Source organism: Podarcis tiliguerta (genome assembly GCF_965153285.1).
Source record: "Podarcis tiliguerta genome assembly, chromosome: 16".
Taxonomy (NCBI): domain Eukaryota; kingdom Metazoa; phylum Chordata; class Lepidosauria; order Squamata; family Lacertidae; genus Podarcis; species Podarcis tiliguerta.
In genome coordinates this window covers 41,160,526-41,177,896 of record NC_139549.1, presented here as the reverse complement: position 1 = coordinate 41,177,896, position 17,371 = coordinate 41,160,526, and the positions used below count along the sequence as shown (strand labels likewise).

The 17,371-nt window shown below is 44.3% G+C and overlaps 1 protein-coding gene across 2 annotated transcripts in view; it reads right to left on the bottom strand.

Moving 5' to 3' along the window:
- Positions 1 to 17,371, bottom strand: part of KNTC1 (kinetochore associated 1) — a 78,010-nt gene that overhangs the window by 8,487 nt on the left and 52,152 nt on the right. For both annotated transcript variants that reach the window (XM_083419017.1, XM_083419018.1), the window contains 12 exons: positions 16,640 to 16,729; positions 16,120 to 16,294; positions 13,918 to 13,976; positions 11,587 to 11,803; positions 10,164 to 10,237; positions 9,027 to 9,237; positions 8,192 to 8,301; positions 4,997 to 5,031; positions 4,434 to 4,512; positions 2,777 to 2,895; positions 2,128 to 2,263; positions 1,800 to 1,895 (listed from right to left, as the gene is read on the bottom strand). In XM_083419017.1, coding sequence (XP_083275143.1) covers positions 1,800 to 1,895; positions 2,128 to 2,263; positions 2,777 to 2,895; positions 4,434 to 4,512; positions 4,997 to 5,031; positions 8,192 to 8,301; positions 9,027 to 9,237; positions 10,164 to 10,237; positions 11,587 to 11,803; positions 13,918 to 13,976; positions 16,120 to 16,294; positions 16,640 to 16,729 — 1,401 coding nt within the window. The remainder of the gene's footprint in view (positions 1 to 1,799; positions 1,896 to 2,127; positions 2,264 to 2,776; positions 2,896 to 4,433; positions 4,513 to 4,996; positions 5,032 to 8,191; positions 8,302 to 9,026; positions 9,238 to 10,163; positions 10,238 to 11,586; positions 11,804 to 13,917; positions 13,977 to 16,119; positions 16,295 to 16,639; positions 16,730 to 17,371) is intronic.

Genomic DNA, 17,371 nt, shown 5'->3' with positions numbered 1-17,371 from the left:
GTATAAGACAGCAAGAGGATACTGTTAAGATGCAACTTTAATGGAGGGCATGGTGTTGTTTCATTCTCTCCCATCTTTATCAGACAATAGAGGATAACATGCACCTTTGAGTTTTCTAGCTTGTCTATGAAAACCCAAAAGTTAATAAACAAACATGGACATGGAATTCAAGATGTCCCCCAATGCAATCTTCCCCCATTAATTGGTCTGAGAATGAGACAAATAACCAAATGAGAAATGAAATGAGGCAAATGAGAATAACCTAAAAAGAAAAAAAGGATGAATAGTGAATAGATTTGTTTTTATCATTATTGTTTTTTAAATTACCCCACCTTTCCTAATACATACAAGGTGTCTTATAACATAAAACATCAACCTCAATTCCGACCAGATGGTGCTGGGATGCCCACAGGTGGAACACAAGCACAACAGGCCTCTCCCAACTCAGGTGCTTTGGCAAGAGTTAGTGAGAGCCACACAGCTGCTGATTCTGGAGGCAGCACACAGCCATCATGATTAGCAGCTGATGGGAGCCTCATCCTCTGTCAATCTGTCTAATCCTCTTGCAAAGCCATCCCAATTTGGTGACCATCACCACATCCTGAGTTGGTTAATTAAATGATGAAGACAGCCCCTTCTGAAAATTAAAAATAAAATAAAATGTCCAGTAGCACCTTAGAGACCAACTAAGTTTGTTCTTGGTGTAAGCTTTTGTGCGCATGTACACTACTTCAGATACTACTTTGTGTGCATGCGCACAAAAGCTTACACCAAGAACAAACTTAGTTGGTCTCTAAGGTGCTACTGGACAACTATATATATATATATATGGGACGCAGGTGGCGCTGTGGGTTAAAGCCTCAGTGCCTAGGGCTTGCTGATCGAAAGGTCGGCGGTTCGAATCCCCGCGGCGGGGTGCGCTCCCGCTGTTCGGTCCCAGTGCCTGCCAACCTAGCAGTTCGAAAGCACCCCTGGGTGCAAGTAGATAAATAGGGACCGCTTACTAGCGGGAAGGTAAACGGCGTCTCCGTGTGCAGCTCTGGCTCGCCAGAGCAGCGATGTCACGCTGGCCACGTGACCCGGAAGTGTCTTCGGACAGCGCTGGCCCTTGTCCTCTTTGAGTGAGATGGGCGCACAACCCTAGAGTCTGTCAAGACTGGCCCGTATGGGCAGGGGTACCTATATATATATATATATATATACACACACACACACACACACAGTGGTGCCTCGCAAGACGAAAAGAATCCGTTCCGTGAGTCTCTTCGTCTAGCGTTTTTTTCATCTTGCGAAGCAAGCCCATTAGCGGATTAGCGCTATTAGCGGTTTAGTGGCTATTACCGGCTATTAAAGGTTTAAGGGATTAGCGGATTAGCTGCTAAAAGGCTATTAGCAGCTTAGTGCCTTAGAAAAAGGGGGTGAGGAGTAAAAAAAACACCCCAGGAATCGCAAGACATTTTCGTCTTGCGAAGCAAGCCCATAGCAAATTCGTTTTGCGATGCACCTCCAAAACGGAAAACTCTTTCGTCTAGCGGGTTTTCCGTCTTGCGAGGCATTCGTCTTGCGGGGCACCACTGTATATATATATTAAAAATTCCAACTGCATCAGACCAACACAGTGTCAGGGAAGAGTTAGAAGTTTCCAGTTTCTCAGAGGGAGAAAGCATTCCCCAAGGGGGGGAGGAGAGCAGTGAATCTAATAGAAGAAAACAACAGGGAGGACTGCACTAGCACTAGGAAGCTTTTCTCGCAGGACACCAAAACATAGAGGGACCTTTCCCTCTCCAAAGAAGTCTTACCTTGTTGAAACTAATTAGCTCCTGAAGCAAACCATTCCAGAGTAAAGGATCGTGCACTTTATATTCCAAGCTAAGCTCTGCCACAAGTTTCACTGCCTGAAACCAATGAGTAAATTATTTTATTTTTTATTGAACACCATGTTACTGTGAATCATTCCAAAGCAGAGGAAACTTTTGCTGTTCATCAGTAACGTAGGAGTTAAACACTTCTTACTCTTCTCTGTGTACCTGATAATGTCCTGAATACCGCTGTGCATTGAAAAAGATACAACATGAGAAAAAGATATGTGTTTTGTCCCCTCCAATCTCCAACCCCCTGCCATATTACCATGGGTTCGTGGCTATGGTTCTTCCACAAGCCTTTGATCATTCCTTCCTTGGGAGTGCTATGAAACGTTGAGTAGGTGTATGGGATATTCAGAATTTCAAACTGAGCAAGGAAAATTAAGCATTTCAGGAAATTCCTATTAAAAAGAAATGTGCTTTATTGTAGAGGTTCACAACAGGGAAACCAAAATGCTACAAACTTCTAGTAAAGACAGCTGTGTGCAAACAGTCTGTGCAGCCAAACTGAGCTAGATGAGCAACGGTGTGTTTTCCTTCCCTGATCCAAAACTGTGCATGCAGGACCCTTTTTCAAATGCTAAAATTTCACTGAGTTGTTGCATGGAATTCAGGACCCGGCTTTCATCCATGCACTGGCTGGATCTTAGCTTCTTAAATCTGCCAGTGTGATGTGGCGGCTCTGGTTTAAATTCCTGCTCAGCCTTGGGTGATTGATCTGCCTGCCATCTCACAACACATTCCACCTTGAGTTCCTTGGGAGAAGGGGGGGGGGGGGAGGCTTTCATGTCTGCAGCACTGTCAGCGCTGCACATGCTGTGCATGGGAGCCAACAAGGTGTTTGGGGAAACTGAATGAAACTTCATCACTGGTTGGCATTTTGTATGTCTGGAGGAAAACAAGACTCTGCTTACCTCACTTCCTCTAGGGGCTTTTTGAAGAGGGTCTCAACAGCACCAGGGTCCGCCAGGCAGAGCAGACACTTGAGAGCCCGGCTTCTGTGAGCAAAGGTCAACTTGTTTACTCCAATAGGCTAAAATAGGGAGGGGGGTGAAAATAATACAGAATTATTATTTTTAAAGCACTAAACTATTAATAAACTATACACTATCTTTCCCCCAGTTTATTTGGCTTTTTTATATACTGGTGCTGGGGGCGGAGGGAGATGCTATTCCTGACTATTTGCAAAAAGTTCCATTCTTCCAAAGGACAGCTGCCGAGTGAAAATATTGCTGAAACTAGCCCTGCAAGAACCTGCTTATTGAAGGAGAGGATATTGCAGTTGAAGTAAACTGCCACATTGATGCCACTGAAGACAGTTTCGGATACCAAGTGGGCTAGAGCCCCAGCTCCTGATTCACAGACCCAAACCGGCATTGACCTATCCAGCAACTTGCCTACCAACTGGTTTCAGAGTTCAATTCAAGGTGCCAACTGAGGCCTTTGCCCATGTATGCCTCCCCCAAATTACACAGCAGACGAGGACTTGCTTCAAGTTCCAAGATTTAGAGAGGCCAGGCTGCCAGCTACAGGATGCAGGACCTTTTCTGCCATGGCCCTGAAATGATCTTCTGAAGGATGTCCATTTATCTCCATTGTGCTTTTAGAAATTACATTCATCCAACCTACTCTACCACCTTCAGTTGCAGCTGCAGCTAGTTTAAAACCATCAAAATAATGTCTAAACTTGTATGTTATTTTGTGAAATTGTTTTAAATTGTCTTTCATACACTGTCAGTGTTCACTCCCAAAGCTAACAGCATTAAATTTTTTCAAAAATAAATAAAATAATTGAAACAAAACAACTTAGGGATTGATAAATTTGCAAAGTTATGGAGCCAGCAGCATTTGTTTTTCACACCAGACCACAGCTTAGTAAAAGGATAGGAACAATTTGGTCTTCCAGCTGCTGTTGAACTCCAACTTCTACTTGCCCCAGTCAGCCTGGCCAATGGTCAGGGGGGATGTGAGCTGAAGGGCTGGATTCCCCATCCTTGGCTTTGTAAACCTAAGGTCCTGGGCTCCGTCCCCGAAAAGCTCCTGCCAGTCAGAGCCGAGTATGACCAGGTAAAAGGCAGCAGTCTATATTCTTTCTTTGCAAGTTACTGGAGGCGAGTGCTCTTGTGTTCAGGTTCTGCTTGAAGTTTCCCACAGGAATCTGCTTGGCCAATTTGAGAACAGGTTTCTAGGCTTGATGGGCCATTGGCTTGATCTGGCAGTCTCTTCTGATGCTCTAGCTGAAGATATATTTCAGAGCTAGAATCCAGAAGTTATGGACCAAGAATAGTTTTAATTCCATGCACTGAAGGGGATTTAGGGCTTATGTTTCTCAAACAACAGCCTGCCATACTGCATGGCAAACCTTTTTTGAAGGTTTCAAGAGCAGGTAAGTGTTATGACTAGGGGTAGTAGGTTCTGTAACAGCAGCTCTTTGGATCCCGGCCACTGTGTTCAAATTCAGACTTGGGACTCCAGTGCCCCCCTCCCCATCAATTAGTTCTGAAGTAAGAGAATTTGTGCAGCATAAAATGTCCAGTCACTGCATCTATAATACACACACAAATAGCTTACTGAAGTTGTGGATACTGTACATTCATAAAGGATTCTCAAGTGGTTATCCACTGAGCCATGCTGTAAGAGATAGAGAACTCTGGAAAAAAATTAAAAAAATTAATGGCAACTCCAGATTGCACTAAAGTGGTTTGTTTTACTGTGTGTAAAGCTGACATTTTAATTCCATCGTACATGATGAAATCAATAACTTACTGAAGAACAAGTCTTTAAAGGAAACCTGTAGTCAGTGCCAGGGGTGCTTGCTGAAGCCCACAGCACTACAGAGGGCCCCCCCCTAACCTCTGAGGCCTCCTGGTCCTGCAGATCCATTTCCTTGCTGTTGCTACCTCTTCACCTGCCCCCTCCAACATGCAAGAGTGAGGGAGACATAGCAGCAACTCCCTCTGGGAAGTTGTGCAGATTGGGCACAGAAGAAGAGGTCCAGTGAGTGGGGGTTACACTTCCTTGGCAAGCCCCTACTCACATTAGGATATATTCCCCAAGGGCTCCCCCAAGCCTGAGGCCCAAGGTAGAATGAACCAACCAACCAATCAGAGGGTTGCATCAGAACAAAGTCCTACCTCTTAAAGTCTTCATCTTGGATATTTTCAAAAACCTTTAAAAAAGATATGGGAAAGTAAATGGAGAGTAGATGAGGGTGGTTTTGGAAAACTAGCTTTCAGTGACAAGACTGAGATGTTCGGTCAGGCCAAAGCCCAATAGTTTAATGCACCATGGGGGTGGGGAAGAGAACCTGCTTAGCAGGTGAGATATTTTGCTGCATTTTAACTGGGGCTCTGCCTTTCTGGCAACTTCCAAATGCTGTGTGCATTTGAGCTGAGTATATCCCACCCCAAACATACATTTACACTTGCAGATGCAGATTATTCCCCAACTGACTGTGTTGTGTTAAAACTAGAAATTGGCATGGCTACGACTGGGTTGTGATTTGCAGATTACTCTCTTGAACACACAGAAATCTGGAGCTGATCTAAGAACAGAGAATCCCAAATCTTGACATTCCTCATTGGATGGAGGTTAAAGGGTTATTAGTAATAATGTGGTGAAGGAGTACGGAAAATTCGAAGGTTAAAAAGATGAAGAAATAAAGGTATAATATACTAAGATAAAGATAAAGATAAGACAGAGGGAAGGGATTTGCTGATTAAATATTTGAATTTGAATACAGAGAGGGGAGGTGTGGGGAAGTCCGGGAAACAAGCAAATGTAAGAAATATTATGAAAATGGAATTGTTTTTACTTGTTTTTCTTTTTCTTTTTGTATTTTTTTCCTTTCTTTTTTTTATGTGAAAGACTTAATAAAATATTATATAGAAAAGACATTCCTAATCCTCAATAGGAACATAGTCAAAGGCGACTTTCTACGTTTCCTGAGTCAGACCCCTGGTCTTGTCTAGACTGTCTGGCTGCTGCTTGCTAGGCTTTCAAGAATAAAGTCTTTCCCAGGCCTACCTAGAACCTCTGCTTACAAAGCAGTCACTCTACCACTGAGCTATGGCTCTTTCCAGCAAAGAAAGAGGAAACTTCCAAATAGTCCTGGAAAGTGTGTACAGTTACTCAGGAGTATTCCAATCCAAATGTCTTGCATTTTCCATAGCTCAAAGACATCATGACCACAACTGGGCAGTTTACTCTAAGGGTTTGCAGCTGCATATAATTGACTATGTGGTTTTTAAAGCTTAAAGGTAAAGGTAAAGGGACCCTGACCATTAGGTCCAGTCGTGGCCGACTCTGGGGTTGCAGCGCTCATCTCGCTTTATTGACTGAGGGAGCCGGTGTACAGCTTCCGGGTCATGTGGCTAGCATGACTAAGCCGCTTCTGGTGAACCAGAGCAGCGCACAGAAACACCGTTTACCTTCCCACCGGAGCGGTACCTATTGATCTACTTGCACTTTGATGTGCTTTCAAACTGCTAGGTTGGCTCTTAAATGCTATTGTGCTGGTTTCTGGTTTTCTTTTGAATATGGTTTAAGGATTTTGTAATATTTGGGTTTCTGTATTTTAATACTGTATTGAAGCTGCCAGGTGAGGATAGGTATCCTAAAAGGAGATTTATAAAACTTTTAAACAAATAAACTCCTGTGCCCATTGTTGTTCAACATCTTTATAAATGTCTTGGACAAATGATGGAACGGAGGGGGTGCTTATCAAATTTGTAGATGACACCAGAGGGGTAGCTAATGCTGCAGAAGACAGAATCAGAATTCAAAATGACCTTAACAGATTGGAGAACTGTGTCCAAGCTAACAAAATGAATTTCAATAGGGACAAATTTCAATGGGCTGCATCAATAGGAGTATAGCATCTAGATCAAGGGAAGTCATAGTGCCACTGTATTCTGCTCTGGTCAGACCTCACCTGGAGTACTGTGTCCAGTTCTGGGCACCACAGTTCAAGAAGGACACTGACAAACTGGAACGTGTCCAGAGGAGGGCAACCAAAATGGTCAAAGGCCTGGAAACGATGCCTTATGAGGAACGGCTAAGGGAGCTGGGCATGTTTAGCCTGGAGAAGAGGAGGTTAAGGGGTGATATGATAGCCATGTTCAAATATATAAAAGGGTGTCATATGGAGGAGGGAGAAAGGTTGTTTTCTGCTGCTCCAGAGAAGCGGACACGGAGCAATGGATCCAAACTACAAGAAAGAAGATTCCACCTAAACATTAGGAAGAACTTCCTGACAGTAAGAGCTGTTCGACAGTGGAATTTGCTGCCAAGGAGTGTGGTGGAGTCTCCTTCTTTGGAGGTCTTTAAGCAGAGGCTTGACAACCATATGTCAGGAGTGCTCTGATGGTGTTTCCTGCTTGGCAGGGGGTTGGACTCGATGGCCCTTGTGGTCTCTTCCAACTCTATGATTCTATGATTCTATGAAATGTAAGGTTCTGCACTCTGGCAGGAAGAACCAGACGCACAAATATAAGATGGGGGACACCTGGCTTACTAGCAGTACATGTGAAGAGGATCTAGGGGTCTGGGTGGACCACAAGCTTAACGTGAGTCAACAGTGTGATGCAGCAGGGGGTAAAGCTAGCGCTATTCTAGGCTGCATTAACAGAAGTATAGTTTCCAGATCAAGGGAAGTAATAGTCCCACTGTATTCTGCCTTGGTCAGACCACACCTGGAATACTGTCCATCTGTCATGGATGCTTTAGCTAAGATTTTCTACACTGCAGGGGGTTGGACTAGATGACCTTTGGGTCCCTCCCAACTTTAAGATTCTATGATTTTATGAGATCTAGGCAGTTTCAAAGAATCTAGTTGCAGTGTGTGCCCCTTGTCCCCATCTCTCCACCTCATTGGTCCAGTAATACAACAAGTAATTTGTAAGACTGAGCCCTTTTCCAAGGGTGTTGGTGTGAACATATCAACTGATTTTTTTATTTTTTTAAAAAGATAATTAAAAACTAGGAAAAAATGCAAAAAATGGCATTCACACTGATCTGGGCACCATTCATCCTTCTCTGTGAGGAAAGGCTAAAGCATCTGGGGGCTTTTAGTTTAGAGAAAAGGAAGGTGGTAGAAGCTACACGGGGGTCATCTATCTTAGATCTGGTCCTCACCAGGAGTGAGGAACTGATCAACAAAGTGGAAGCATTGGGAAACTTGGGAGGAAGTGATCATGTCCTCTTAGGCTTCGTTATGCAGACAAGGGGAAGCTGAGTGTAGATGAACATGCACTGTGCATTTTAAGAAGATTGCTACCAATACAGGAGATACAATATGACTGATTCCTCTTTCTAAAGGGCACACTTACGTCTGTTGGTGGCACACTTGGACATAGCCATTTTTCTAATAGCATATTCCGTATTTTCTCCATATCCAAGTTGTTAATTTCAGCTATTTCTTTAGCCATTGCATGGATATCTACACAGAGAGAGAGAGACACAGTATTTTTATGGCAAAATCCTCATTCCAGCTTGTATACACACTGTTCAGAAGGCACCAGTGCCCAACATAAATAAAATGAGAATGCGTCTTACACTTTCCTGTGAACGGGCATCACAGAGGATAATTGGCAGTTGCAGGCAAGCCATATTTCAAGGAAGCTGCTTTGCCTGATAAGATGCTAAGATTCTCCCAGGCCTTTGGCTGATTTAACAGTCTATGGCCTTTTAAACTGCGTGGGGGCAGTTATTGTTTTTGTTTGTTACTGTTACGTATTGTTGTGTTTTTATATTGTAAACTGCCCTGTGATCCTCTGATGAAGGGCAGTATAGAAATTTAATAAGAGGGGGGAAAGTCAAGTTTCCAGACATAGTTTTTAAGCCATTGCTCTGCCCAGGTACCACTAGTTTGTCAGGGAGCCAGTAGTAAAAGCTTTAGTCGGCCGGGGGGGGGGGGGCTACAAACAAAACACTATTATTCCATTTATTAATGAAAATATTAACAGGCCACCTTTCTGACAAAGGACCTTAATCAAGCCAATTAACTGTGAAGAAAGGTGTGCAAACAGAGAATCCTTGTGTTGCCTCTAGCCTTTTTTGGTAGCAGAGTAGGAACAGCAGTGTCTGGTCCGCAGGAGCGCTGCTTTTATAAGGGTCCCAGGCAAATGCGGGCTCTCACAGAAGGCAAGAGAGGTGTGACCTAACCTGGGTAATTTCTGCCAGATGGATTCTGAAATCTTTCGGATATGCTGCTGTGCTGATAAAGCAGAACAACCAGATTTGCAGGTTTTCCAATCAGCTTCTGATGGCTCTCAGAGTGCAGCTTGTGCTCTGCAAGAACAGCCTCAGTAGCAGATCTCTGGCGTTGCATCTGCAGCTTCTTCAGATGCACTCGGGCCTTTTCACGAGAGTCATCCTTTATCGGAAGACAGAACATTTCATTTACAAGCAGAGCTAACAGGCTGCATCAACAAACAAATGGAAAAACGAAAACAATAAGCTAATAAGAATGGATTGCCAGTAAAACCTGTAAGTTCAACTGCTGCGTGCAAAGCTTGCATCTTACTGTGACAGCTTATTTCAGGTTATTACATATGTCCTTCTCTTCCTGAACTCCCTGAATGCTGCAGAGGCAAGAAGGCACAACCCCACTTCACTGCCTCAGCTGGGCCAAAATACTCCATGGCTTCTCTTCTCCTGGAACTTTCTCCATCTCTCTTTCCCCTCCAGGTACCTTCTTCCTTTGTATCACGTCTGTGGGTGTGGGCTGCTCTGTGGGGTTCTTTCTAAATGTTCTAAATGTTTTGTTTTAATATCACTTTTATTAAAGATTTTAATAAAATATAACACTTAAAAAATGGTTGTACAGCACATAGCTTTATGTGCTTTGTAAGGGGGGAAAAGCAACCAAACAAACCAAAAAGCTAGCATACTGTCTGTCATTATGAAAGGCGGCGTTTGTGTGAAGAGACACATGCATACTCTGCTGGAAGACAGACTGTACATCTCTACAAAGTCCCTGTCAGTGTGGATAAGGCAACTTAGTGTCAGTAATGAAGTACCCTATGGCACCAATACCCACCAGTACCGTACTCGACTTCTGACCATAGGAACAAACGGGGAGAGAAAGTAAAGTTCACTCCCTGTCTCCAGTGATCCCAACCACTTGGAATCAAGCCTCCTCTTATCTGCATAGCCACAGCCCCTGGTTCTGTTTCCTGGTCTCACCAGTGGAGCAGAATCTGAGAAATGGCATGTTATTTTACTTATACATGCACATGTGTGTAATTCAAACTTGTTCTCTAAATATTGATAACAGGCTTGTGGTGCAAGAGTTAATACCGTCACATTTGTATTCTTCAGCCACGTTTCAGCTAAACTGCAACAGAATTTCAAAGTCTGGGCCTTGGTGGATCCTGAAGGGAAAAAAGAAAAGAAAGAAGACATTAAAGCACTCTCTCAGTCACTTTCCCCTTCCTCCCTGCTTAGATCTCAAAACTATTTGAGCTGGCATTCATCAGAAAGTCTGGTTGCAATGACAAAGCTTAACTCTGGAATGTGGAAAATAACAAGGGACCAGGAGATAAAGGAGTCAGTCAAGACAAGAGGCCTGGCCTGCTCCACCATATCCCTCTATAAGACCGGTTCTCTGTACAATAGTGCAAAGGCTTTTGCTCAAGTGGATGGGAGAGTTTTAATGTTGTGCACAAAGAATCCATTGCAACAGTTGTACAGTGGTACCTCAGGTTACATACGCTTTAGGTTACAGACTCCACTAACCCAGAAATATTACCTTGGGTTAATAACTTTGCTTCAGGATGAGAACAGAAATCATGCTACGGCTGCGCAGCGGCAGCAGGAGGCCCCATTAGCTAAAGTGGTGCTTCAGGTTAAGAACAGTTTCAGGTTAAGAACAGACCTCCAGAACGAATTAAGTTCTTAACCTGAGGTGCCACCGTACAGCAGATTGTGGAATCTGTTGTGCAACAAAGTTCAGTATGCGCAAAACATTTTTCCAGCAGAAAACAGTGTACCACTAAGTAACATATTGGATACAACCCTTAGCAACCAATGGAGTCCCCACAGTTCAAAAAGAGCAAGGACTGGAGCCATGCAAGCGTGTCATGAACTTTCAGGAAAGAATATTCACTTAAGAAGGGCAAACAGGTGGGGGTTTGAAGAGGTGGGAGTGTAGGAATCACTCGTCTGCCGGTGCATAAATAATCAACAGGCTGCCTTAAAGAAAATATGGAGTGCATTTCACATTCTAAATAAATCAGAACTAGAAAGCTTATTGGGAAGTGGCATATCTGAGAGGAAGACCATCTCCTTTGCACGTAGAAGGTCCCGGTTTCAACCCCCAGCATCTTCTTGCAGAGCAAAACAGCCTCATCTGCCTGGGATCCTGGAGAACTGCTGTCAGAGTAAACAATGCTAGGCTAGACAACTAATATGGTCCACAACAAGGCAGCTTCCTTTATCCATATGGGCATCAATTGAAGGACAGTGGTACCTCTGGTTACGAACTTAATTTGTTCTGGAGGTCCATTCTTAACCTGAAACCATTCTTAACCTGAGGCACCACTTTAGCTAACGGGGCCTCTGCTGCCGCCAGCGTGCAAATTCTGTTCTCATCCTGGGGCAAAGTTCTTAACCCAAGGTACTACTCCCGGGTTAGCGGAGTCTGTAACCTGAAGTGTTTGTAACCCGAGGTACCAACTGATGTGCAAAATGCCCTTTTAAAAAGACTATACTCCCCGCTAACCTGCTGGAAGTTCTTGCAAGATCTTGTAGGCGAGCGCTGTAGCCCATTCTGGATTAGCTATAGACAACAAGTAAGACTGAATGGTCTGCATGGTCTTGGCAATTTCCTTGTTAGATGTCCGCAAATATCCTCTTCTTGCCACTTCCAGCATTTTCGGCTTCAGTTTTTCTTGAAACAGGTGGTTAGCTGCGGATGTGTAGAGGGTATCCAGTGAAACCTTGAAAAAAGAGCACAAAAACTGACAGGGCAGCGTGAGATCTTTCTATCCAACAAACTTAAGGGTATTGCAAGTGGGATGCGCAACAATATGCTTAAGTGTGGGGTTCCCTTGCTCAGATTTCCAACACTACATTCCATTCTCCCTGTCCCCTTTTCTACTTCTCCCTCCCCCTGTCAGCTAGCATTTCACAGCTACTGAACACACCCAGTCCTCCTTTGGCTGTTTTGGTATTCCTCCATTTATCTACCTACCTCCCTACTGCAAGTCTTGCCCCCCCCCCCTCCAAATATGCAGATACCTCCCAAACTCTTACAAGCAGATGCTGGCTACAAATAATAAAAATAATTATCTATCCCACCCTTCCTCCTAAAGGAGTCCAGGGTGGCAAACACACCAGCCTTAAAACAATACAACAAACATAAAACATGTCTAAGAACAATCACAAGATTACCAGGAATAGAAACCAAATGCCTGGGAAAATGGGAACATTTTAAAATTCCTCTAAAAAGTTATAAAGAAGGAAGCAGACAACAGGGAGGGTAGACCACAAACAGGGGGCCACCGAGAAGACCCTCTCACAGGTTAATGCCAACCAAGCAGCTCTTGCCAAGGGAATAGTTTTGCTGCCTCTCTGTCCACAGTTACAGCCTCCACAGTCATGTGCACAAATTTGAGGTTGAAATGGCTCCTAAACCTGTGAAGCCAACAAGCGCTGCCTTTGAATTCCTTCGCAGGTTGTGCATCCTGCGGAAGGTTTCAAGTCTGCAGACGGTAAAAGCCTTTTGGCCATAGCATCCAACTCCTAGGGGGCTGGAGTCCCTTCAGTTCCCCCCAATAAAATATTTGAGGGGGCTGCCCCCTTCAAGTTAATAGGCATTGTCATTCAAATGGGGAGGGTGTCACATCTTGTGATTGATTATGCAGGGAGGGGCTTACCTGGGCCCCCCAATGTTTTATTCAAGTTGGCCCCCCTGCTTTTGGCCATCAGCGGGCACATATTTCTGGTTCACACCTGCCAACCACAAGCTTAATGCCATTCTAGTCTTGACTAAGGCCTTGCCACACACCTAGTTCATTGCTGCCACAGCCCTGTGCATTTCCTTCTCTCAGATCTTGATGGCACAGATGCTGGATTCATTACAGCCATATTTGCATGCCACACTGCAGGCAGACATGCCATCCCTCAAGCAGTCCAGCACAGCCACTTTCTCTTCCAGTGTGGGAACACCTCTCTGCTGTTTAGGTTTCCCATCCATTGAGGAGGAAGCTGCCTTATGTTTGGGGACCATGCTCAGACTGAACCTCTGCTTACTTTCCAACCACCTTCTCCATGCTCACTGACCAGCTGCAAGTGCTCTCCAACTACCTCCCCATTGCTCTCCGTGCTCTCGCTCGGCCCACTCTCTGTCTGACCACACTCAAACACTCTCCTGGGGTGAATGCAATGGCTGATAGGCTTGCCAATAATTTTTCCTGCTCTTCTGCCCCCTTTTGACATTTTTCTTCTGTTTCCCCCCTATTTTTTCCACTCTTTTCTATTTGCTTGTTTGTTTTTCAGGCATGCATGTAAGATTACAATTGTGTTAAGTAAACTGAGTGTACATTGCAGGCTTTGGCTTCCAATCGGTTTATGGCTTAGTGCACTAATACTAAACACCGTGAATTGGGGAGATGATGTGAAAAAAGGATCTTCTAGATATGTCAGTTCTATACTTTCCACCTCACTCTCTCACCATTTGGTCATATTCTAACGTAGCCAAGGAATAAAACTCAGACCATGCCGATAAAGGGGCTGGCTTGCGTGTCTGGGGATGCCATTGGTTTAGACCCCATCTGAATGGCATCCCTGAAGGCCCTTGCCACTCTCTCCTCTGGGGAAGGAGTAAGTCTGCCCCCAGCAACTGGTGTTTAGAGCTAATTTGCCACTGTGCATGGAGGGTCCATTTACCTATTATGAGCCACTTTTAAAAGCTGCTGATATGCCTGCCTTTCATGAATTTACCTAATCTGCTTTTAGAAAGATGCCCCCTAAGTTTGTGTTGCGTTCATCTCATCTTGCAAGAAGCTAATTTCACAAATTAAAACAAGATCAAAAGTATGCTCATCATTACCTTCAAAAGTTTGGAGATCAAGAGAATTTTTGGGAATGATTCCTCACTGAGCTCTGGATCTACAAAAAGAAAAGCCATAAATGATTTTCCAAATGCTATCAGAAAACAGAAAATGGCTCTTACCATGAATTTTGAGAAGGTTTGAGAAGCAGACTCAAGGATATTCAATTGACGGGATGACTCCTCCCCCCACTGACTCAGACAGGCTGAGCTCTTTCACACGTTTCGTCTCCCCAACCAGGGGGAGAAGTAATCTTGCCTCCAGATCAACTGGCAGAGCTACGGTGACCCCTCAACACTAACATTTTTATGGCACAGCACCACAGAGCCATGCCAATTATTCAAAAAAGTATAATAATAATAATAATAATAATAATAATAATAATAATAATTTTTATTTATATCCCGCCCTCCCCAGCCAAAGCCGGGCTCACAGCGGCTAACATCAAATGTATAATACATTAACATAAAATCAGACAATTAAAATACATCCTCAAATCAGATCAGGATCAGAATAAAATCCAATCGGATGGCAACCCACAGATTAGGGTTGAGGACCTTAAATGCTCACCAGGCCCAACCGTATGTGCTGAACTTATATGGGCCTGTGGGAAAAATTGGGAGGCCACTTTCATGCAAGTTCTTATGAAAGGGGAGAGGGAGTCAGACTGAACCCCGACCAAAGGCTTGGCAGAACAGCTCCGTCTTGCAGGCCCTGCAGAAAGATGTCAAGTCCCAGAGCCACAGCTGAAAAAGCCCTGGCTCTGGTTGAGGCCAGCCTAACCTCTCTGTGGCCTGGGACCTTCAAGATGTTTTTATTTGAAGACCGTAAGTTCCTCTGTGGGACATACCAGGAGAGGCAGTCCCGTAGGTACGAGGGTCCTAGGCCGTATAGGGCTTTAAAAGTTAAAACCAGCACCTTAAACCTGATCCTGTACCCCACTGGGAGCCAGTGCAGCTGGTATAGCATCGGGTGAATGTGATCCTGCGGCAAGGACCCCGTAAGGAGTCTTGCTGCGGCATTCTGCACCCGCTGGAGTTGGGGGAACTTTCTGCAGGGCCCCATAGGCTTGCCAGTGCAGTGCTTTTTTCTAGAAAAAAGGTGCTGGTATTCACCATTAAGTTGTTACAGAAGTGCCACATTTTAAACCCCCCCCCTAGAGTGCCAGTACCGCGTACCTGAGTACCCCCGGGGGGGGGGGGAGCATGGGGTGGGGAGACAGAACACATCAAAGAACCCTGCCTATCTGAGTCAGTGGGAGGAGTAATCCTGTCAATCAAATATCCTCTCGTCCACACCTGCAAATGTACCTTTACCATCAGCCTAAGAATGAGCAGCTGCAGGGAGCTTGCTTTCCTGCCAGAAAGAAGACTTGCAAACATACTGTGTGCAGTTCTGCATGCCTCACCTTAAAAAAGTAGAACTGGAAAAAGTACAGGAAATTGCAACCACAATTATCAAGGGGCTGGAGCAACTCTCCTATAACGAAAGGTTGCAGTACCGGGGACTTGACAGAAAAGGAGAATAAGAAGTAGCATGATAGGTTATAAAATTATGCATGGCACAGAGAAAGTGGATAAAGAAAAGTTTTTCTCCCTCTCTCATAACACCACAACTTGTGAATGTTCAAATGAAGCTGAATGTTTGAAGATTCTGGACTTTTCCATGCAGTGCATAGTTAAACTATGAAACTTGCTCCCACAGGAGGCAACGAGGACCACCAGCATGAGGGCTTGAAAAGACGACTAGACAAATTCATGTTGGATGAGGCTATCAGTGGCCACTAGCCAGGAGGGCCATGCTCTGCCTCCCCACTTGCAGTAATGCTTCTGCACACCAGTTGCTGGGAACTCTAAGGAGGGAGAGTGACCTTGTGTGTGGGTCCTGTTTGTGGGTCTGCCACAGTGAGAACAGGACCTTGGGCTGGATGGACCAGCGGCCTGATCCAGGAGGCTCTTCTTATGTTCCATGCACAGAGTGCTTGAGTTCCCTTCTCCCTGCCCCACATTCCTTCCTACTCCCTTTTCCTCTTGTGTCTTGTAAGGCTGTAAGGCTGAGGGCAAGCTACTTTTAAGTTAATGATTGCTGCCAGCTGTTCTGGGAGCTTTTTTCAGCTGGGGAAAGCAGGGAAAATTCTTTAAATGCATCTCTCTTCATTTAAGGTTTAAAAAGTGGTGTTTTGTTGTTTTTTGCAAACTTACAAATGATTTTCCAGAAACACTGCAATGTTCTAAAGAAGATCAAGTGGAAAGGCAGCCTGGTTTGAGCAGCTGGTGACAAAGGGATAATAGCCTGTTCAAAGGCATACTGATGTTCCAAGTCTCCAGGAGTGGAAGTTCTTTTATAGGACTTCAGGAGTTTTATGAGCTTCAGGGCCTAGAGGGACAAAGACAAAATGCTCATTCCGGAGCTGGCTTCTAAAAGACAAATATACACACTCTGGAATAAGATTCAGGCAGGGCGACTGAACTAATGTCGTTACTTAACAAATTATTTAAGAAGAATGCCTGTAAAGTACAAACTTTTCAAATGGACTAGCAGTACGACTTGTTTCTGGTAACAAGCATTACTTGAAACTTCTAGGGGATTCTAGAGGTTCTCTTCAAAATGGATTATATACGCAGCACTGGGTTAGAGTAATCCATAGTTCATCAAACAGATCCCCCATTTAAAAGCCAGATTGCAATTCCATAAGTCAATTGGCTCAGTTCATTATCTTACCTGATTCAGAGAGATGCCTGCTGCTTCCACACCAGCCTTTTCTATGATTGTCAGAAGACTTTCAATCCTTTCATAGTCATATGGATCAAGCTGTTCCAGGGATTAGAAGCAAACAGGAAACAAAAACACAGAACAAACCAAAAGGAATGGATAAATCCCAGAAGATAAAGCTCATAAAAACAAATACACGTCAGGTGCTGAGGACAGAAACAAAGCTCAGCCTTTGGTCATGCTCCCTCCACTCAGTGACTTTGCTGTCACAAACATGAATGCCTCTTGCCCTTCCCCTGCTGACCTTAACCATGGATAGTGATAACCAGGTTCTCTCATAACCAGGGTTTGCTAACCAGATACAAACCCTGGTTTAGAGGGAACAAAGTTAAATACTAACCATTCCAAGGTCAAATTCACATGCAGCTATTAAGTGCATGCAATGATCACATGTGGCAGGGACAGCAAATTGGGCACAACTTGTGACTCTTGGAGACTGTAATGTTGGGCATCTATCTTCTGTAATGGAGTATTAAATAAAAGTTAGTTGCTCTGGAGGTACTTTCCTGAGATGGGTCTAGCGGGCTGTCATAATCTAGTTAAGAGCAGGTTGGTCTGTGGGTGGCCTCATCTTAAAAGCGGTGGAGTTGAAACTAGACAGAGTTTCGGCCTCTTCCTTCTAATTAGTATGAAAAATTATTTGCAAAAAACTGTTAGGCTTAATCAGTCCATCTTTCTAAT